A 21,517-nucleotide genomic window follows, 5' to 3' on the forward strand; every position below is an offset into this window, starting at 1 on the left:
AGAATGCTGTGTTTATTCTGCAGAATCCACTGATTCAGCCACCGCCTTCACTGGGGGAGTGACTCACGGACTTTCCTTCCATCTCCTGGGGACAGAGTCCAGCTTTGCCAAGTGACTGGGATAGTCTCTGCTGGGAGAGGCCATCTGTACAGGCTGTAGAGGATACACCAAAGGCTTCCTGGGAAGAGGCACCAGGACAGAGCTGCAGGTGGACGTGGGAGGGTCCCGCGGATTTATCCCCACGGAGCCTCAGGCCTGTGGAAGACCAGGCGTGGAAGCCCTGTTGATCCTAGAAGAAGGGGACTTTCTGGCAACAGCCCCAGAAATAGGACTGGAAGTTGAGGCAGACATCGTCGGCCTCTTTCCTAACACCTATTCCTTTTGTGCTTACAAAACCTCCATTAGTTTTTAATACAGTGTTCTAAGCCAGTCATGATCATTTTGTTACCAAATTTCCCAGTGTCTCGTGTGGGTTGTGTGACCCAGTTCTGGCCAATCAGTCCTAAAGTGGAAGTCTGCTGTGGGGGCATTTCTGGGAAAGCTTTTGCTCACTTGATGAAAAGAGACAGGTGCAGCTACTGTGGCCCTTGACCTTTCCCCTACCTTTGGCTTGTCTGGAAGCCAAGTGTGATGACTAGAGCTATGGCAGCCATATTGTGACTATGAGGCCAAAGCATAAGCCTGAGAGGTCAGTTATATTAGGGATGGTGGAGTCAGGGTCCCTGGTGCTAGCAACTGCCTGCCTCTAGTTGTGTTGTGGAAAAACGAACCTCCTATCAGTTGGTTTAAGCTTCTGTTGGTTGGATTTTGGTGTTTTGCAGGTAAATGTGTTCCTAACTGATACAGACTTGAAGGCAGGGTGGGCAGCTGTGAGGGCCATCCCTGCTCAGAGGTCCACAAACAGCTCCTGGGACTGCCCTGTGCTGGGGCCTCTGCTGGCCCTTGGTGACATCCGGTGACTCAGGCCCAGACCTTCCCCTCAGGGGGTCACAGCCCACCAAAAGACACGACAGACAAATTGTGCAACTGGTATGAACTGTTGCCAGCTCTCAGGGTGCAGGAAGGCCCTTTTCTTTTGAAAATCAGATTGAACCCTACTTTTGTGCCCATGTGCCAGGGTTGGAAAAACTGCACAAGAATGTGATGAGGGAGGTGGGGCTGCTCATGGTCAACACGGGGTAGGGGGTGGGGGGCTTCAGCTGGAGAAGCCCAGGGACCTGGCCTTGCACGCCTGACACCCCCGCGGACCCAGGAACGTCCGGGTCCGAATCTGGGCCTGGTTTACACCCGGCGTCTCAGGGGCTTCCTACGCGCTGGCCGGGACCGGAGAGTCAGCTGCTGCACGAGGGTCGCACTGAGCTGGGCGCACGGGCCAGGCCAGAAACGAGCAGGGGACCACCTCCTCCCGCTCATTGGCTGCGACACAGTCACGTGCCCACCCCGCCCCCACCCCCCGCCCCGTGCCTTGGATGCACATGCGTCTCCCAGCGCCACGCCCACCTGACCCCAGGCCTGCCCTCCCCCAAACCACACCTGGCTGTCTCGGCGTTAGACGCTTCCTTGACCTCCGCACCGGCACGTCACATCCTGGGCGGGATGATCTTGGCTGAGGGGCTGGACCCCGCGCTGTAGGAGGCTGAGCAGCGTCCCCGGGCCCGGCCTCGCCCTCCCCGATGTCCGCAGCACCTCCCAGCTGTGACAACCACAGTTGTTTCCAGACGGCGCCCCGGGTCCCTGGGGGAGGTGGTTACGTGGCAAGATCACCCTGACTGAGAACCCTGGACTTCGGTGGGGCGTGGGGGACTGGCTGTGTCTCCCTGTGTCTGTAGCAGCAGAAAAGGACAGCAAGACGGCGATTCAGTTCCCAGAAAGTAGCAGATAACATAATAATTGGGTGAGATCAACGTTGTGATGGGGTCTCTGTGGACCTGGGGGTGTCTTAAAGGCAGGACCAAGGGATCAGCTCCGTACAGGGGGTGGGGGACTTGGCAAATGAGGAGACACTTCAACTAGGTATGAAGGCTGGGAGAGTTTGCCAAAGGGTGGGGAGCCGGGGCGGGGGGAGGGTGGCTTTGGTGGGTTTGCAAGGACGGCAGGTGCATTCTGGGAGTTGGAGGTGATTTGAAGTGGCTGGAGCGGGAGTGGGTACTGGGGAGCTGCCCCCTCTGGGAAGCCCCCTGCTCACTGGGTCCGGTCCCCTCCTCTCTGTCCCCACTGTCTCGCCCAGGCCCACTGTACCGCTGGCCACCCTGTGAGGCTTGCTTCTCCTCAAAGCCCTGTCCTTTGTTCACTGTGTCCCAGTCCCTTGCACACAGTAGGTGCTCAGAAAACTGAATGAATGAAGCAACGAACGAAGGGTCTGATTCCTGGAGGGTCTCCTGTGCCCGCCTGCGATGACCGGATCTCGGTCTGGGCAGTAGAGCCACGGCAGGGCTCTGAGCAGGGGCCACCTGCTGTCGGTGGGGGATGCTTTGGAAACGGGGGAGGCTGGGAGGCCAGGTACCTTGATAGTCCAGGTGGGAGCTGATGAGGCCTGAGCCTCAGAGGAACAGTTACTCTGAGGACTGACTCCTTGTGGTGGGGAGGGAGGGAGGGGGCGAGGGGGAGGGGCGCTGGGTCGGGGACCAGGGAGTGGAGAGGGCTTCGGGCTAGGTGCCTGGAAGACATCCCCCCACCCTCTCCCGCTCCCCCCGCAACGCTGGGGAGGAGTTCAGCATGTGGAAGGAATCTGGAAGAGAAGTCAAACGAGAAATGGAAAATTAGGAGTCATTCGTGTGTAGTGGTGGGCAGAAAAAACACGTACGTAATTCTGTTTTTAAGAAGCGGGCAGTAGCTATTTCTGCGTTCATACGAGGTGGCAGCAGCACTGATGCTTAGAGGAAGAGCAGCTCTTGGCTGGAAAAACACTTTGAGAGCCCTTGACTGGGTGGAAGGCCTTGGGTTTGCCTGGAAGCAACCTCCCAGGGGAAGGCGTGCTCCATCCTCCCTGGGGACGCACAACAGGGGCTCGTGTCCAGTGATGGGGCTGACAACCCCTAGAAGCTATGTCCCGCCTTCCGTTTTAAAGACTCCTGATGTGTAATTACCCTCTACCTTAGAGCTCAATAATATAAAGGCAAATAACCAATTGAAAATGGGCAAAGGATCTGAACAGACGTGTCTGCAAAGGAGACGTGCAGATGGCCAGTAGCGCAGGAGAAGATGCTCGATAGCATTAGACTTCAGGGAAATGCAAATCAAAACCACAGTGAGGTACCACCTCACATCTGTGAGAATGGCCATCATCACAAAACCAAGAAGTAAGTGTGGAAGACGTGGAGAAACTGGAAACCTCGTGTGCTGCCGGTGGGAATGTAAAGTGGTTCAGCTGCTGTGGAAAACGGTCTGGAAGTTCCTCCAAAGGCTAAATATAGAATTGCCATGTGACTCAGTAATTTCCCTGCTAGAGAATAGCCAGGAGAAATACATAAGTGTCCATAAAAAAAAACACCTGTACGTGAATGTCCACAGCAGTCCTGTTCACAGGCCCCAGAAGGTAGAAGCGACCCCGGTGTCCGTCAGCAGGTGATCAGATGAACAAATGTGGTCCATCCACACGGTCGGATGTCATTCAGTCAGAAAGAGGACCGAAGTACTGACACCTGCTACAACGTGGGAGAACCTCAGATACATTGCTCTCAGTGAAAGACGCCAGATGTAAAAGGTCACCTATCGCCTGGTTCTGTTTATATGAAACTTCCAGGACAGGCAAACCCATGGAGACAGAAAGTAGATCAGAGGTGGCAGGGGTGGGGGCCAATGGGTTCAGTTTTCCACGTGGACGCCGGAAGTGTTCTGGAATGAGTTGGTGATGGTGGTCGTACGACATTGTGAATGTGCTAAAAAGCACTGAATTGTACACTTCAGCATGGTTAAAATGATTAATTTTATATCAATACAAAAACTTTTTTAAGTGTATGGGAACTCTCTGTACTTTCTGCTCTGTTTTTCAATAAACCTAAAAGTATTCTGAAAATAAGGTCTGTTAATTAAAAAAGCAGAATAAAACATGAAGTGGCCACGAGAAGGGTGCAGTCTGTGGCCCTGGGCCCCGCAGTGCCACCAGCAGGCCTCTGGGCACTGGGACCCCCTCGTGCACTCAGGGTCGTCAAGGCCGCCCGCGCCTCCCGAGCCCCCCAGCTCACCCCGTCCTCTTCCTGAGCGAAGTCTGAGCTTTGCACGGTCCTCAGAGGCCGTCTGCCCGGAGCTGGATAAAGGGCTGCTGCCTTTGACCCTCACGACAAGCTCGTGAGGAACTGGGGGCCCAGAGAGGTCAAGGCATCCGCCCGGCATCAGTCAGTGCATGTGTGCAGATCTGGGCGGGCCCCAGGTGTGCCCGGTCCCCGTGTGGGCAGGAGGGGAGCCGCTGTCAGTCAGCTGCTGGCCTCTGGGTGGCAGTGCTCTGAGTCAGAGATACACAGCCATGGCCCTGGAAGCACAGAGGTACACTGCCACCGACATACACAGACCATACTGACACACCCATTCACACACACTTGCGTGGATGCTGAAGCAGACTTGCACACGCCTGGAAACACACAGACACACCCACACCCACACCCGCACTGAAACAGACCCAAACGCTACCATCACACGACACACACACGAGGGCCTGGGCCCCAGAGCTGGGCTGACGGAGGGGAGGCCTGTCGGGGTGGGGTGGGGCTAGGCTGGCTTTGACTTTCCCGTGGTCTGTGGGTCACAGTGCCCCGGCCGGTCCTCCCCACCATCACAGCCCACTTTAGATGCCGCTGGGCAAGTTGGGATCAGGGGAGGGGCAACTCCAGGACCAGGCAGGGTGCTCCGAGAGCTGCCCCCGTAGCTGAGGGTTAACTCTGCTTCCAGTTCATTAACCTCCGACGGTCTGAGTCCTCGAGGGCAGAGCCTGGGTCTCCTCACTGGACCCCGGGCGGCACAGCCAACGGTACGAGCAGCGGCTCTAGTGACAGTAGTCACGCAGGACAAGCGTTTACTAAGTGCTCTGCATGCGCTGGGCCCTGTGCTGAGAGCACAAGCCCCTCCCACCCGCCCCACAACCTATAAGGTCTGTTCTGTCGTTGACTCTCACACGGATGGGAAACAGAGCTCTGCAGAGGCGGAAGCACCTGCCCAAGATGCTCCTGGAGCCGGGCTGTGTCCGTCAGCTACTGCTGCAGTGATTCTGCAGAAAGACTGCCCACTCCAGGGCCTTATGGCCACGAGACTTACACGCAGGCTGTGGTGCTGCCTGACCTGGCCAAGTCCAGGCCTCCTCCAGGGGTGTATGCTCTGGGGTCCAGGCCATGTGCTTCTCGCACTGGTCACTGGAGCCCAAGGAGCCCGAGCAGATCACATGGGCCACGTTCAGGGCCTTCGCCTCATCTAACGGCTCTGTATGTCCTGCCCGCTATGGTTCCATCAGCCCGAGCAGCTCCCAGGCCCAGGCCCAGGCCCAGGTGGATGGCACGGGAACATCTACTCTGCCCTCAGTGAGAGGGGAAGCATGAGGGCCAGTGTTTGCTGAGCAATAATCCAACCTCCTGCTTGGGCTTAACTCAGAACCTGGGGCCACACGAGCATGTGATGTGGCCTCCATTGGCGGACAGTGGGAACAGGGGGGACACAAGGGTCAGGCCTACAGGGTTGCGGTCCCGGCTCCAACTTCCTGGGCCTCACTTTTCTCATCTGTAGAGTGGACAGTTGGGCGGTACAAACGGGATAAAGTGTCTCAAGTGCTTGGCTCAAGGCCAGCTCAGGGGAAGTCCTCAATACATAGTGTTCTCTAGCTGTTCTCAACAGGGGCCCACAAACCCCTCCTTGGAGCCATTTGGAAAAGTTTGTGGGGCGTTTCGGGCTGGGGGTGTATTTCCAGGGTGAGGGCCAGGGATGCCCATGTTTGCCCACAGCACAGAGCGTTGTCCCACTTGCCCTTGTCCAGAAACCTGAGCAGATTCTGACCCGGGCATTTCCTGTCTGGCCTGCGAGGGGCGGGGGCTGGACCAGGAGGAGGCCCAGCATCTCCCACAGATCGAGCGGGTCTGCTGGCTGCTGGGACGCTGGTTCCTCCATAGGGATTTTCCCCTTAGATGTCGGAGATGTCAGCATACCAGGGACGCATGGACCAGGCAGCAGGGGCTGGGGTGACAGCCCGGACTCTGGCTGCCTCTGAGCTGCCCTCCTGAGTTGGACTATGAAACCCCGGGAGTTTTGTGAATCGGTGAGAACAACAGGCCAGGGCGACGGCCGAGCAGGTAGCACAGAGGAAAGGAAATAGCTGAACCCGTGCATCTCCGTGGAGGAGAGGCCCATGCCCAGGGGTCAAGCTCAGGCACCGGGAAGGGCAGCTGGAAGCAGGCTCAGAGGTCGCAGCCCTGAGGGGACGCTCTGGCCCCGAGACCACCAGACAAAACCCACCTGAGGGCCGGTCTGCTCACCAGGACAGTGGGTGAAATTAGGACGTGGCCTCTGTATCCACCAGAAACCCCCTGATTGTAATCATTGTATCGAGGTTTCCCAGGAGAAGGTCTTTGTTCCTAGGAGATACATCCACTGAAGGGTTTCGGGGTGAAGAGTCTGCACGTACTCTCAAATAGTTCATATAAAAATAACTCCATATAGGGACTTCCCTGGAGGTCCAGTGGTTAAGACTCTGTGCTTCCACTGCAGGGGGCACGGGTTCAATCCCTGGTTGGGGAGCTAAGATCCTGCATGCTACACTTGCGGCTCGGCCAAGAAAAAGAATACACCCCCCCCAAAAAAAACTCCTTATAAACAGATAAAGCAAATGCTGGAGAATGAAAATGGGTCAATCTAGGTGAAGGGTATAGAGGTGTTTATTGCATAATTCTTCCAAATTTTTTGTGGGTTGGAAAATTTTCAAGGTAAAAAAAATTGTTAATCACTTAAAAGTTACAACGGCCCAATTCATTTAATTAAAAAGTTCAAGAGATTGCTAAGACTGAGGCTCACAGGTCTTTCTGAAGGAAAGCCCAGGAGGTGCACTGTTAAACAGCGCAAATGAAACACTATTCTGATCAAAAAGAAAAGCACATGGGAAAATGTCCAACATCACAAATAATGGGGAAAAAACAAGTTAAATAAGGTATAATTATTCAACTATTAAATTAATGGAAGTATATTTGGAATAATAAGATCCCACGCTGGTGAGTAAGCGAGGCACAGACCTGTGGAAAGAGGTCGGGCTGACCGTATCCTCTGTGCTCCCGGCAATAGTCCTAAACACGACTCCGCACGTGGAGCTGACCCTGTGCGCGAGGCCCTGCCCCGTCCTTAGCGCTAATCACGGCCGCTTCCAGCTCCTGCTCAGGCTGTGCCCAAAGGGAAGCCTGCACAGTCTCCAGCCTGAAGACCTGCTGATACTCCACTCGCTCGGAGCTTTGGGCCAGGACTGCTGGTTCTCGTGCACACGCTCAGCCCCTATTACCCCCCGCAGCCCTCAGAGCCCCCAGCGCCCCGCCCCGCCCCCTCTCCTCCGCTCCTGGAACCTGGGATTAAACAGGAAAGGCCCCTCCTCCAAGAGGCTCCTTGCAGCCGTCTCCCCTGCCTGACCCACTCCAGCCAGGTAAAGTGCCTGGTGGGTCCAGGGAACTCGGAGCAGCTAGAACTTGTCTCTGGGGTTTAAGAAAAATGTTTTGGGTAATTCCCAAATGTTGGGGGATGTGGTAGTTGTCTTCCTGTTTTCTAGCTTAATCCAACCGTGTTTGGGAGAATAAACTATGTGATCGCAATCCTTCGAAATCTATTGAGATTTGCTCTATGTGCCTGCACGTGGTCGATATTGGCCAATGCTCTGCATGACCTTGACAAGAGCGTACACTCTGCCGCTAACGCGAGGAGGCTTTGCGGGGATCAAACCCTGTGGGGGTTTCCCTGACTTTCCTCTCAGGGACCAAGATAAATATTTTAACTCCCACAAGATGTTTCTATTGTTACAAGCGTCTAATATTGAGTAGCTTTATTTTTTTCAGTGCTCTTCACTCCTTCCAGCGTTCCCAGGTTCCTGACCAGCCTGCTGGGGATGAATTCTCTTAACCTTCCTTTGTCTGAAAACACCTTTACTTTGTCTCCATTTTTGAGGGATAATTTCACTGGACTGAAATTCACTCATTCACCGTCATTCACTCGTGTATTCGTTTGTTGGGTGAGTATTTGATGAGCCCTGACTGGTGCTGAGTGTGTGCAGGTGTAGGAAACGCCCTTGCTCTCCAAGAAGAGAGGGAAGTGTGTGCCTGGCAGAGGGCGAGGGATGTGCAAAGGCCCTGTGGCTGGAGCACAGGGAGCAAGAAGGGCTGGGGAGGCGGCTGCACCTGGACCACTCGGGACCTTGTGGGCGAGGAATCATGCTTTGTCCTCGTCCTTATAGGAGCAGTGAGGCTTCTCAGAAAAGACAAAGCTTTAACTGGCCCGTGAAGGGTGCATGCGGTGAAAAGAAGCTGAGAAGGGGGCAGAAACCTGATGAGGTTGAGCACTGACTGTCTGAACCAGTGCTGGCTCCTGCAGTGGGTCCTGTGCTGGGCTTTGGGTCACCTGCTCCATCCTGGTGGTAAAGGCCAGGCTTGGCTCTGGGCCGGCAGTTTCTAAGCCTGTCACTCATTTGGCTGTGTGACTGTGGTCCCTTCCACGTGAGTCAGCTTGCCATCTCTCCTTCACAGGGCTGTTATGAGGCTCAGAGAAAACGGTGCTGAGCGCTGGGCCTGCAGCTTTGCGAGAGTTCAAACATCTTAGCTCTTGTTTTTATGGTTAGGATTTTCTCGTCTACTGAGAGTCAGAGAGGGTAAGTCGCTTGCCCTAGGCCACACAGCCAGGATCCTTCACCCTCTTCATTCCACTGACAGGGTCCCTGAGGCCCAGAGAGGTGGCTTGCCCAAGGATGCCCCAAATATGGGAGTGGCAGAACTATTCACTCATTCACTATTTATTGAGTGCCTGCTTTGTGCCAGGCACGACCCAGGTGCCAGGGAGGGAGTGGTATAGAAACAGATAAAACCCTGCCCTCGGGAAGCTCATATTCTCCTCGGGGTGACTGATGCTACACAGAATAAATAAGTAAACCAAATACATTTGTTAGGTGGCGACAAAGGCTTTGGAGAGAAATACAGTTGGGAAGGGGATGGAGAGTGGGGGGAGGCTGACAAGTCCAGTTGGGTGGAAAGGTGGCACTTGACCTGAAGGAGGTGAGGGAGGGGCTCTTAGGACATCTAGGGGAGCAGCATTTCAGGCAGAAGGCACAGTGTGTGCAAAAGTCCTGAGGTGAGAGTGTGCCTGGGGTGCGCCAGGCACAGCAAAGGGCCCGCAGCGATTGCCGGTGCTTCCTGGGCCTTGGATTCAGGTGAGTCTGCTGCGAAGCCCTCCTCCCAGCAACAGAGGTCGCTGGGGAAGGGGCTCCTCCCAAAGCCCCGGTGGAAGGGAGGGTTTACTCTTTATGAGCAGTGCTGCCCTGCCCCAGCTCCCACCCGGCTCCTACTGAACCTGCCGTGGTCAGGGTGGGGGCAATCAGGCCTGGATGTAGGAGGGGAGCTGGGCATCATGGCCGCGGCCCCTCAGTACCTTCCAGGTTTTAAAGAACTCCCGATGACCTGGTTTCCGGTGACCTGCGGTGCACGCCACCGCGCCAGCCTCCCCCTGCTCCCCACCCCTCAGGGGAAGCTGCCCAGCCTGGCCCCTCACCCACGTCCTCCCGGGGACCCGCAGGCCTCCAAGCTAGTACCCGGCTCTCCTGGGCCCCCGTCATGGGCCAGTCCTAAACCGCAGCATGTTTGTCAGTGTCAGGAGTATGATCTTAGGCGAGTCTTGATCGTATAGAAAGGAGGGAGACAGGCATCTGTTGAGAACCTACTACGTGCCGGGCATTTTGTGCACATCGTTACCGCTAATCCTAACCACAGCCTCACTCGGGAGATACTATCGTACCTATTTTATGAACAGAAAATAGGCTCAGTAGGGGAAGGTTTAGGTTTTACCCAAGGCCACTCAATAAGCAAATGTTAATTTTAGTAATAAAAGCTGTTTTTGGTGATTGCTGGGAGCCAGGCAGTCAGACCCAGGGCCACTGGGGCAGGGAGGACGGACGGCAAAGAAATGGCTGTTAGCTTTGATCCCCTCCCAGCAAAGGTCAAACTCCTGGCCAGAGAGGTCACCTGGAGATGTTTGTCCTGGAGCTGACTGGGAGACACTCCTGATAAATGGCTCCCATATCGGAAGAGCTATCAAGGGGCAAAGAGAGATAACCCTGAGGGTAGAAAGGGGCTGTTTGTTAAAGCTCCAGCAAGAGGGACTTTGGGTCGGGATCTGGAACAAACATCCTGTCCAACGGAGGAGCATGCGGCCTCAGAAGTGACTTCTCTGTTTGCCAGGGATGCCGGAAAAGGCATATTCCCCCGAGAGAGGTCGGCCTGGGGACTCCCCTGCACACTCAGACCTGGGAGTTTTCAAAGGGCCAGGCAAGACTTCTGCCCCCAGATATCTTCAGCAGGAGGTTTTTGATCTGAACAGTCCCGATCGATCACACTGGAAGCTGAGTTTGGCTTCTGCACGTCTGGGTGTGTTCCTTTCATGGAGCGGGAGCGGTGGGGGTGGGTTAGGGGTGGAGGAGTGGATTCCTCTAGTTGCATCAGCTATGGTGTGACCTCTGACATTTACCTTTCTTTGTTCCCAGATAAACCAAACACACAAAAACTAATTTTCCTGGCTTAATAAAAGAATGGGGGGTGGGGGGGAGGAGAGTGGCCTGGTAGGTGGGGAGAAAACTGGGGCTTGGGTGAAACAGACTGTAGTCGGGGTTGGCGGGGGAGTGCTCCCTGGGGGCCCTCCCCCTTGGCGGGCTCCCCAGAATCAGCTCTGGTTCCGGAAGGCCCTGCCTGGACACCCTGACGGGGTGGTCAGTGGGCGAACCAGCCCTGCAGCACCTGCTGTGCACCCAGTGCGTTCGTGGCCAGTGGTTCTCAAGCATTTCCCACGGGTCAGGTCCTGTGCCGTGGGTTTTACCAGCAGGTATTTCCCTTTTACTTTTGAGAAAACGAAAGTTGCCTCCGACCACAGAGCTAGTGCATGCACCAAGGCCAGCACCCTTCCTGTCTCTTGGTGGGCCTGCCCCATCCTAGGGATGCTGTGGCGGTCAGCACAGGGGTGGGCACACGGTGGCAGCTCACAGATGCCCTGGGCTGGCAGGTGCTGAGGGCCAAGGGGGAGAGAAGTGGGCCGGAATCAGGAAGCAGAGGGACTGCCAGGGCTCCCAGGTCTGTGACACCTAGCTACAAAAGGGGCTCTCTTGGGACCCAACCAGCTAAAATCCCGCCTACTTTTCTAAACCCCTTCCCTCCCGCTGTCCCCCCTCCACCACTACCCCAGCCTTTTCCGGATTACTGAGGACCCCTCTTGTCTGTCTCCCGGCACCTGCACAGGTGGTCCCTCCCCCTGCCCCCGCAATTTGCATGTCTGCCACCTTCTCCTGCGCACAGGCCTCCCTCGGGCCCTTCCCTGAGCATTCCAGGGCAGTGTCCCCCGTTTTGCCATCCCAGCCCGCATCAAGCTATAACCCTTGATTGCTGCTCGGCTCTCATCTCCCAGGGGACGGTGAGGGCAGCCCCGGTGAGTGCTCGAGGGCCAGTGGAGGAGGGGTCGCAACCGGTTGGGGGGGGGGCGGGAGCTGCGGGGTGTGCCCGCCCCCCGCCACAAGCAGCCTTAGGAGGGGCGGGGGGCCGAGCCGGCCAAAGTCCAGGTCCGCGGGGCTGTGCAGGGCGCTACTTAAACCTACGACCCGCCGCAGCCGGCCAAGGACAGGGACACCAGGTCAGTTGGCGGGCCGAGTGGGGAGCCGGGGGCCGGGGGCCGGCGGGCGGGGGTGCCCAGCAGCCGCGTGGCCTACTTGGGACTGGCCGGCGCCGCAACGGGCGGCCCTGGGACTTGTAGTTCTCTGTTCCGCGAGAGGCCGGTGCGAGCCCGGGAGCGCGGCGCTGCGCGGGGACGGGGACTACATTTCCCAGAAGGCCGGGGAAGCGCGGTCACCGGGAAAGCGCCGCGGCCGGCGGCGCTTCCCGGGCGCGATGGGGCCGGTTCTGGCGGTTGGGAGCTGCCGCGAGGCCCGCGCTTGGTCCCTGCAAGGCGGCCCGCGGCCGATGGGTCCGGGCCGGGCGGGGCCCATGCGCAGCTCGGTGGCGGCGCCCGACTGCTGCGGGGGCCTCGGCAACCTGGACTTCAGGAAGGTACCGACCACGCCAGCAGCGGGGCCAGGAGGGGGGTCGCTAGGGCGGTTGGGTCCGCGGCGGGCGGTGCCACCGCCTACGCCCGGGGGCGGTGTCGCCGTTACCAGGCAACGGGGGCGGGGCGGGACCGCGGGTGCGTGTGTGTGAGTGCGAGTGCGCGTGTCCGCACCCGTATCCGCGCGTGGGAGCGCGTACACGTGTGCACCTACGGGATCGCTAGGCTCCGGGGAGGAGGCACCCCGAGCTGAGGCCGGAGGACAGGCCTCCTCCCGGGTGGACGGGCGGGGAGTTCGCGGCCTGCGGAGCCCCTAGCGGGCCGGGCCGGGATGGGCCAGGCCGGACCTGGTTCTGAAGACCAGCCGGGCCCCTGGCCCCGGCCCTTAGAGTCTCCTCTGAGACAAGACATTCACCTTTTCGGCGTCAGCCACTACCCGTGGAGCCCTCGAGAGGTCCCTGCCCGAGGCCGCCTTTTGTGGTCCATTCATTGGTACAGCCGGTACCGATCGAGAGCAGGTGTCCACTGAAGAAAAACGCACAACCTAATGGTTGCGAGTTGTGTTTTTTGGGGGCCTTACTGAGGACTATAGCCCCGGAAAGAGCCTCTCAGTAGCTCTGAGGGGGAGCCAGGATATATAGGAGTTTTTGCTGGAAAAAAACCCACGTCGAACATCAAAAGATTACTGCTAATCACAAAAAAACAGTCTTGTACGTGATTTTAGCACTTTTCTATTTGTGGGAAGATGCAAGAGTCTGGGCTCCTTGAAATTATTCCTTAAATCTGCATCTTAACTGCCTGGGGCCTGTCTCCTGTTTTTCTCCATCCTGAATCCCCCTCAGGGTGCATTGTGGGGTTGGCAGCAGCAGCCGATGGCTTGATGGGGGGGCGACTTCCCTTGTTGACTGGAATGGCAGGCGACATTCTTTGTCGGCTCTCACTGACCTTTCACTCCACTGAGGCTGGAAACTGAAAATTCTCTGCCGGAGATAAAGCTGGTCAATGTTTTAGAAACTGGCTTGTGGGGAGGTGGGTTGAGATCCTGAGATAGCTGGTCCCTATTTGAGGAGGTGACCTCATCTGAGCCCTGAGTGATATGCCCTGGGGGGTGGGGGCCCAGGTGCTCTGGTCGGGGGGCTGGCAGAGCCAAGGCCTTGAGGAGGAGTATTTGTTCAAGAACAAAGATAAGCCTAGCGTCTGTCCCCAGGGAGTGCAGGACAGTCCCAGGGGATGGGTGGGAAACCAAGGAGAGAGGAAGACTTATAATTTCAGGGAACTTTCCTTGAAGTGCTGGGTCACACCGCACGGCTCAGGCGTGTTCAGAGTGAGCTCGCCTGTGTAATAGGCACCCAGATCCAGTGGATTGTCACCAGCCATCCTGGGAGGACGATCCCAGCAGATCTTGAGAAGGGCAAGGAGAGGGCACTTGGAATGCCAAAGGGGACCCTCGGCATTGTCTGGCTTGGGGTGGATGCTTCATGGATGAGAACTCCGGGGAAGGATGGGACACCATTAACCGGAGGTGGGGAAGCCTTCGGGGCTTCTGGTGGAAATCAAGGGGGCAGTGGGCCCCGCTGCAGGGTTAGGGTCCTGCCTGCCCTCAGGTCTGAGCAAGGCCTATGTTCTAGAGCTAGCAGTGGGGGAGGGGGAGATTTCCTGGGTATGTGGAGGAAGGTCTTTTCTGCTCTTCTTCCCTTCCCTGTGGGTCTGTGCAGTTGGAGCGATCTGGGAACCTTTCAGGGGACAGGTCAGGGTGACCCTCGTTGGCTAACATTCTGTTTTTTCCACTGCAGCCCTATTGGTACAGTTAAGCTTCCTGTTGCCAACAACGTTGAACGTTGTGTATTTGTCCTACTTGGCAGCCCTCCTCCCTCCTCAGTGAAAACGTCTGGTTTTGAGAGATGTCATCCTCGGGATGGTTCCTCTGCAGCCGGGCGTCTGAGCTGCATGATGGCGGCGCGTTGGCCCCACGCCGTCCCTTGGCGGTAATATGTCACGCTGAGAATCTAAACTCTAGTAGCCACGGTTGAAAAAGTAAGAAATCGGTGCATTACTTTTGACGATATATTTGACCCAATACGTAAAATATGTCATTTCGTCACGTGGCACCGCACGTCCTCAGCAGCCACACGCGTGCTGACGTGCAGCCATGGGCACAGTGCCCTTGACCACTAGCTCCTGGGCCTGCTCCAGCTGGTGCGGAACCTGGGCTTTGTTTTGAGCTTAGCAAGTCCCCCCTTGGGCTGCGCGCGTCCCCGCTGCAGCCTCATCGACCAAGGCTCTCCCTGCCCGGGACTCAGCCAGGCTCCTCAGCTCGGCAGCTGAGTGAAGCCCGCTGGCTGGTGGGCGATGGAGCCGGACTAAGGGGCTCCAGCGGGGCCTCGGGGTGCTGGCTTGTTTGGGAGCACAGGCTGCCAGGGCACAGTCGGGGAGCCCCTTTCATGCCCGTTTCCAGATGGTTCTCCAGCCCTTGTGAGCGATGGGTGGTGTAGGTGTCAAGAGGGGCCCTTCAGTTACCTGCTCTGTAAAATGGGACCTTTGTCAGCGGTACAGTGCAGCCCACCTGAGGGTGGGTGCTCTTCAGAAGGCAAGGCCCCTGTGTTCAGGCAGCATCGAGACCATGCTGGGCGACAGGCCCCTTGGGCTGCACAGTCCCTGTTTGTGACTCATCTGTGACCATTTGGGAGGCAAATCCCAGGGGCAGGTAGGAGCTGCCTTCCAGGGAGAGATGTTTGCCTGCTACACAGAGTTGTTTTTCAAACTCTTTTGGCGTTATCACATTAGTTAGAATAAACATCAGGCCATTTCTCTGGACGACTTACTGTGTGAAGTTCTCAAGGACATAGTTTTTGTTTTCAGTGTTTTTGGGTCAGAGTCCAGACCTTGGGCAAGTCACGTAAACGGGCAGAGCCTTGGTTTCTTCTGCCTCTGTTGAGATGATCGTAGGGCTTTACTCATCCGTCTGTCAGTATGGATGTTCTTTTCTTTTTTTAAAAAGATATTTATTTATGCGTTTTGGCTGCGTTGGGTCTTAGTTGTGGCACGCGGGATCTTCGTTGAGGTATGTGGGATCTTTTGTTGTGGCACGTGGGCTTCTCTCTAGTAGTGGTGTGAGGGCTTCTCTCTCTAGTAGTGGTGTGAGGGCTCCAGACTGCGTGGGCTCTGTAGTTTGCGGCACGCGGGCTCTCTAGTTGAGGCACGCAAACTCAGTAATTGTGGCTTTAGTTGCCCCGCAGCATGTGGGATCTTAGCTCCCTGGCCAGGGATCGAACCTGCATCCCCTGCATTGGAAGGCGGATTCTTTACCACTGGACCACCAGGGAAGTCCCTATTTGTGTTCTTTATTTTATTTTTATTGTATTGTATTGTATTTATTTATTTATTTTGGCTGCGTTGGGTCTTCATTGCTGCGCGTGGGCTTTCTCTAGTTGCGGCGAGCGGGGACTACGCTTCGTTGCGGTGCGTGGGCTTCTCATGGTGGTGGCTTCTCCTGTTGCGGAGCACGGGCTCTAGACGCGCGGGCTTCAGTAGTTGTGGCACACGGGCTCAGTAGTTGTGGCTCACGGGCTCTAGAACGCAGGCTCAGTAGTTGTGGTGCACAGGCTTAGTTGCTCCGTGGCATGTGGGATCTTCCCGGACCAGGGCTCGAGCCCGTGTCCCCTGCATTGGCAGGCGGATTCTTAAGCACTGCACCACCAGGGAAGCCCCCTACTTGTGGTCTTTAACAAGGATCTTTCTGGTATTGATTTCTAGTCTGATTCTGTTATGGTTCAAGAACATACATACTTTTACCTTTTCTTTCTTTTTCTTTTATGTGCACTTGAGAGGGACGTGCCTCCTGCTGTTATGGGGGGCTGGTGCTCAGGCCCACCTTGTCCTCACCGATTTTCTGCCTACCTGTTTTGGCTTCATGTGTTAGCCTCAGTTTTTCAGTCTGAAAAATGGGCATGTCTCACAGGGTTGTGGGCGGACTCAGTCACAGAGTAATAAGTGAGCTTCCTGTATCATCTCACTTAATCCTCCTGATGGTCCCAGGAAGGAAGTGCCACCCCCATCAAAGTTTGCCCAGGTTCCCACAGGGCATTGGGCCCTGTCTCAGGACAGGCTCTGCCGCCTCTGCAAAGCCCTGTCCAGGGCTCGGTCAGCTGGCTTCCTGTCACTACTGCCTTGGACACAGAATGCGTCCTTAGGTAAATAGACTTAGGCACCAGCGTTGCAGGGCCTGTCCGGGGCCCCTGAGGGCGAATGTAGAGAGAGGTCTGCGGCTTACGGCCCCGCAGAGGAGAGGAGGCCCCAGACCCACTCCCGGGAAGGGCCCATCTTGCCCCATGGACGCGGGACCCCACGGGCCCTCAGAGCCTCTCTGCAGATGGCCCAGGACAGGCTCGTTGGAGGAAGAGTGTGAATAAACAGCTTCCTGGAAAGAGTCATGGATTCGGGACACTGGGGCAGCCGCTGGCCGCTGTCTGTATCGTAGGAAAGCAGAGCCTTCAGGTGGTCTCCAGGGCTGGCTCGCCCCCCATCCCAGCGTGTGGGCCGCACCCCTCGCTGGCTGTTCCTTAGGAAGGGAGCATTCCCCGAGAGCCCCTCCAGAGAGCATCTGTCTGTAGCGCTGGCATCAGGCGCACAGGGAGGGGACCTACAAGCACCCTCTGCCCCTTGTACCTTGGCACCTGTTTTCCCCTCTCATCCCCCTGGGCGGAGATGGGTCACGGAGCTTCCTGTGGCCCCTCCCGGAGGGTGAGGGGGAGCCCCCAGCCCAGCCTGGATTATCTGCTGCCCAGAGACCTTCTGTGCCTGGTGCCCCGGCCATGAGGTCGCGGCCGCCTTAGTATAAAGCTTCTTTGTGGCCGCTCCTTCTTGTGTGTGCGCCAGGCTCGGGGCTTGCAGCAGAAGTTTCCCGGTAAATGTCTCCTGAATCACCGAGAAGGCCCGGGGCCGGAGGGTCCAGCTGGAGGCCCGCCCTGCTGCCCCCACCCCGTCCCCTTCCCTCGGCAGTGAGCGGTACGTGGGTCCCACCTGCGGTCGATGTGACTTTGATTCCCTGCGCCCCTGCTGTTTGTTTGGATGTCACAATGTGACCCTGGGTGCTGTTGACCCTCGCACGGTGAGCGGCATCGGCTCTAGCTGCTGAGCCCCTCGCGGGAGCGCTGCCCGGGCAGCGGTAGGTAGCCCGTCTCCTCTCTGTTCCAGCGCCGGGACTCCGCGGCCCATGACCTTGGAGCCGGGGGGGCTCCGTTGTTAGGGTTACTGGGAGCGGAAGGCCAGGACTTCCGCTGCGTTCATCAGGTTGGGCAGAGGGTGGGTGGGCCCCGCTGGGCCCCTCCCCTTAGTCGAGGTGGCCCACAGGGGTAGAGGGTGACGGGGCGGGGGTCTGGGACCCTCCTGCTCTGCTCTTGCCTGACCCGGGAGGGCACCCTTCCCAGCGGGCTTTGGGGGTGACAGCAACCGGGAAGGGACCTGCAGGCCTCTGGAGCGGGAAGCCAGGAGGGGGCCCTCTGCTGCCACCTGACTTGTCTGTCATTCTTTCCTGCGCGGTGGGCCCTTCTCTGGGCAACGCAAATCCCCCCTCAAGGTGACCGGATACTTCCTGGATGAGAGGTTGACTGAGGGCCCTGGGACCTGGGCGGGGGCCGAGGTTCCAGTTTTGACCAGTTCAGCCCTAACAGGGAGCCCCGGCCGGATGTCTGCTGCTGGCCACCTCAGGCAGTGTCACTGCTTAACCGCTCTGCCTCAGTTTCCCCTCCGCCTCTGCTCTCCTAAAGGCGAAGAAGCAGTCTCCCTCCTGCTCGCTTGCCCGGCCTCCTTGGGAGTGTTCGGGACTTATCCTCACTCCGGTGCCTGAACCCGGAATCTGGGATCTGGAATCCGGAAGCGCTGGCCTGGCCTGGCCTCTGGGAGCCCCTGGCTTGATTATCTCTGAGCTGGCACGACAGCGGTGCTCGTCTTGCTGGGTGGTGGCCCAAGGTGAGGTGTGAGAACTTGTATAGGTGCGCACTGGTCTTGTTGCAGGGGCTTAGCTCGCAGACCCCCAGAGTGGAGCCTCCCGGGGACGCTCAGTGTCTGCTGAATGGCGAGGAGTGGAATCCTTAGAAACGTCTGAAGCGTTTCCCCCGGGCCCTTCGGGGAAAGAGGGGGCAGCTCCCAGTTCCCCTGCTGACCTTCTTTCCTGAGGTGTAATTCACGTAGTGAAATCGCGCCCAGATGGAGAACTCTCACGTGTCCCCGCCACCCAGGCTCCATCACCCCGGAAGCGCCCTGCGCCCTCCCAGGCCGCGCCCCACCTTGCTCCCCAGGCAGCCACTGGACCGTCTGCCGGCTTCCTCCTGCTTACCGTCCAGGGCCTGGGTGAACGGGAGACCCTGGCCGCCATCCGCACCTGCTCCCCACGTGGGCGGGCCTCACTCTTGACCCTTTACCCTCTCTCCTCTTGGCCCTGCCAGCCCAGGGTCACCCAGCCCAGGGTCACCCGTGGGGCAGGAGGCACAGCATGAGGGCACATGGGTTTTGCCTGGGACTGTGGGATTTCCCACCCCCGCAGAGGGGACTGGCCCCCGCAGCAGCTCCTGGCTCGCTGTGGAAAGTGACGGAGCCCGAGGCTTTGTGAGTGGCGGGGCCTGGAAGATCTGACCCACCGGCAACCTCAGTGAGCTTCTCCGTAAAATGCGTAAAATGTCAGGATGGTAACGTTTAGCTCCTAGGGTTGGTGGGACGATTGCAGGAGAGAATGTTTTACTTCTCTCTGCTGAGTGGGGCTAGGCTGCGGCCCCCTGTGGGCCCTGGCATTTGCGGACATTGGCTTCCCCGTGGACACGCTCGCCACTCTGGAGGCAGGAGGATTCTTTTGGTTCAGAGGAATGACGTCCTCGGACGGAACTCCGTAAAAGGGAGTCTGGCTGACAATGACACCCTTGTCTGCAGAAATGCTGTATCAACTCCCGTGGGAGTTGTTGCTGTCATAAGAGTCTGCAAGTGGTGAGAAGCATGTTTTGTGTGCTGCCCTAAGCTGGACGTGGTGATTCGGGGGGCAGGCCAGGGCTGGGGGCCGTTGGCAGGAAGCGTGGTTTGCGCACCCGGCTGCCCCCCAGCTCTGCACCCTGGGCACGGCTGGTGGATTCCACCCCCCCCACCCCCCGCAAGCCAAGGCTTGTGACTTACCTTCCAGTTGAGACTTATTGTTATTCTGAATTGCGTGTGGAGAGCTGCCATGAATTTCTAAAAAGAAAAAGAAAAATACAAAGAGTCATGCAGGGACTCAGCGCACACTGACCACCAGGGCGTCAGCAGTGTCTCGTGGGTTTTAAAGGGAGAACTCAACACTGGACGCATCCAGCTGTTTCCTCCTCTTGTCCCTAGAGGCAGGGTCTTAGTTCTGTCCCCGGGGACATCTGGGCCACGTCTGGAGCCGTTTTCGGTTGTCACGGCTGGGGAGGGCAGCCGGCATGGAGTGGGTGGGGGACGCAAAGAGTGACCGGCCGGAGGGTCGACAGCGCGGAGGTGGGGAGACCCGCCCCGGACACAGGGGGCAGTGAATCTGGGGCTCAAAGCTGGCCCTCTCCACATATGGGAGGGGCGCTCAGCGCTGTGTGGTGGGTGCAGGGTGCCCTGGGCTTCTGCAGCGCCCTTGTCCATTTGACATGCGTTTGAGAACGTGGCAGGTTGACCCAGACCTGGTCTGTTTCAGTTGCCTGGTTTAGCCGCTTTGGGGACGGCGCATCTGCTTTACCCGAGCCCCCGGCGTGCACGCCCGTTCCGTGCGTGCTGATAGGAGCAGCTGTGCGCGTGTGTGGGCGCGCTCGGGGCAGGCGCCCGGGGTTGGGAACCCCCACGCTCAGGAGCGCCGGTCCAGGGGCTGGGAAGAGGACACCGCTGCTCTCTGCATCTGCCTCTTCCTGGCTCTCGGAGGCTGAGCGTCTTCACACGGACGTCGGCCCCTCGGGTTGGCTCTGGGGCCTCTGAACACCTCTGTTGGGTCCTGGTCACCCTGGTGATGCAGACACGGGTCCTGGCGGGGTCGCTGCCCCGCCAGCGTGCTGGACACTCATCCTCAGAGCCGCTGGTTTCCTCTCTGTGCTTCCGCCGCTGGCCCGGCCACTCTCCGACAGGCACGACACGGCCGGTTGGGTTTCGGCTTTTATCTTCCGTTTTATGAGATTACACTGTAGTAACCTTTGCTGGACTTGGACGTGCCCAAGCCTCCTGACCTGTTCCTGGAGGGTAACTTTGTTTCCGAGTTCTGGGGCTTGTCACTCGCTCCCGTGTCCGGCCAGGTAGGGCTGGGCAGGGCAGGCAGGTCTCCCGCTGACGCCGGCTCTATCCCTGCAGGCAGACCTCTGCGTTATGACCCGGCTGCTGGGCTACGTGGACCCCTCGGAACCCCACTTTGTGGCTGCAGTCCTCACCATCGCTTTCAATCCGCTCTTCTGGAATGTGGTAAGTGCCCCAGGACAGGCTGTGCAGAGGGACGGATGGACGGACGGGTGGCTCTTCCCTCTCCTCGTCTGTCTCTGGCCAGCATGGGAGCGGCCTCCTGCCTCCCCGTCGAGGTCGGCCCCCAGGGAGGACGTTGACCGGGGAAGCCGCTCACCGCGGGGTCCCACGACATCTTGGCCTCAGCGGACAGCAGCTGTCAGCGGGGGTTTGCTCCCCGCCTGCCACACACGCAGGGAAGCCGCCTCCTCATGACGCCCCCGCAGCAGGCCTGCTCCGTAAACACCACCACTTTTCCCAATCGAGGCCTCCTGCAGAGTGGTCTGCAGCCCTCGGGCTGAGGGGTGCTGGGGGCGGCAAGGAGCTGACAGCAAGAGAAACGGGAGGCAGGTCTGCGCCCGGGTCTTCCGGGGGTCCAGGGCCGCGCGGAGGCTGGGGGCCTGGGGGGCTGGCCGGGTGGGAGGTAGGCGGGGAGTGGGCTCTGAGCGGTCCCTCCTGCCAGCCCTTCTCGGAGACACCCCTCCCCTGTCAGGATGTGGGGGAAGCCCTTGGGGTTTCTGGTCTGCTGTCCGGCATCTCTGGTGGGGTGGAAGGGGCGGTAGGCGTGCTCCCCGGGCCGCCCCCCGAGGCGTCTGCCGATGCAGAGCCGTGGACGTCCTGTGCTCACCTCGAGGGCGGCCTGCTGCACGAGCCTGGGCTCGGCGTCAGCACACACCGTTCCGCGCTGTCTTCATTTCACGTGGCCGCTCGGTCCCCGGGGCAGAACAGGACGTGTTTGCGTCTGGTTGACGAGTTAGGTCTTTTCTTCATCTGGGGAGAGCCGGTGGGGGCAGGCTGCTCATCTCAAAGAGGC

At 58.3% G+C, this 21,517-nt stretch overlaps 1 protein-coding gene across 4 annotated transcripts in view; it reads left to right on the forward strand.

Annotated features, from left to right (window-relative positions):
* Positions 1-11,804: 11,804 nt before the first annotated feature.
* PEMT (phosphatidylethanolamine N-methyltransferase) overlaps positions 11,805-21,517 on the forward strand; it is a 46,091-nt gene continuing 36,378 nt past the window's right edge. Inside the window, exons 1-2 of one of the 4 annotated variants that reach the window (XM_082373074.1) lie at positions 11,805-11,826; positions 20,560-20,667. In XM_082373074.1, coding sequence (XP_082229200.1) covers positions 20,575-20,667 — 93 coding nt within the window. In that variant the 5' untranslated portion in view covers positions 11,805-11,826; positions 20,560-20,574. Of the gene's footprint in view, positions 11,827-12,020; positions 12,240-15,159; positions 15,296-20,559; positions 20,668-21,517 lie in introns of those variants that run through there. The other 3 variants (XM_082373073.1, XM_082373071.1, XM_082373072.1) reach the window with 3 other exon arrangements.

This window comes from Balaenoptera borealis (genome assembly GCF_965194805.1).
Source record: "Balaenoptera borealis genome assembly, chromosome: 20".
NCBI lineage: Eukaryota > Metazoa > Chordata > Mammalia > Artiodactyla > Balaenopteridae > Balaenoptera > Balaenoptera borealis.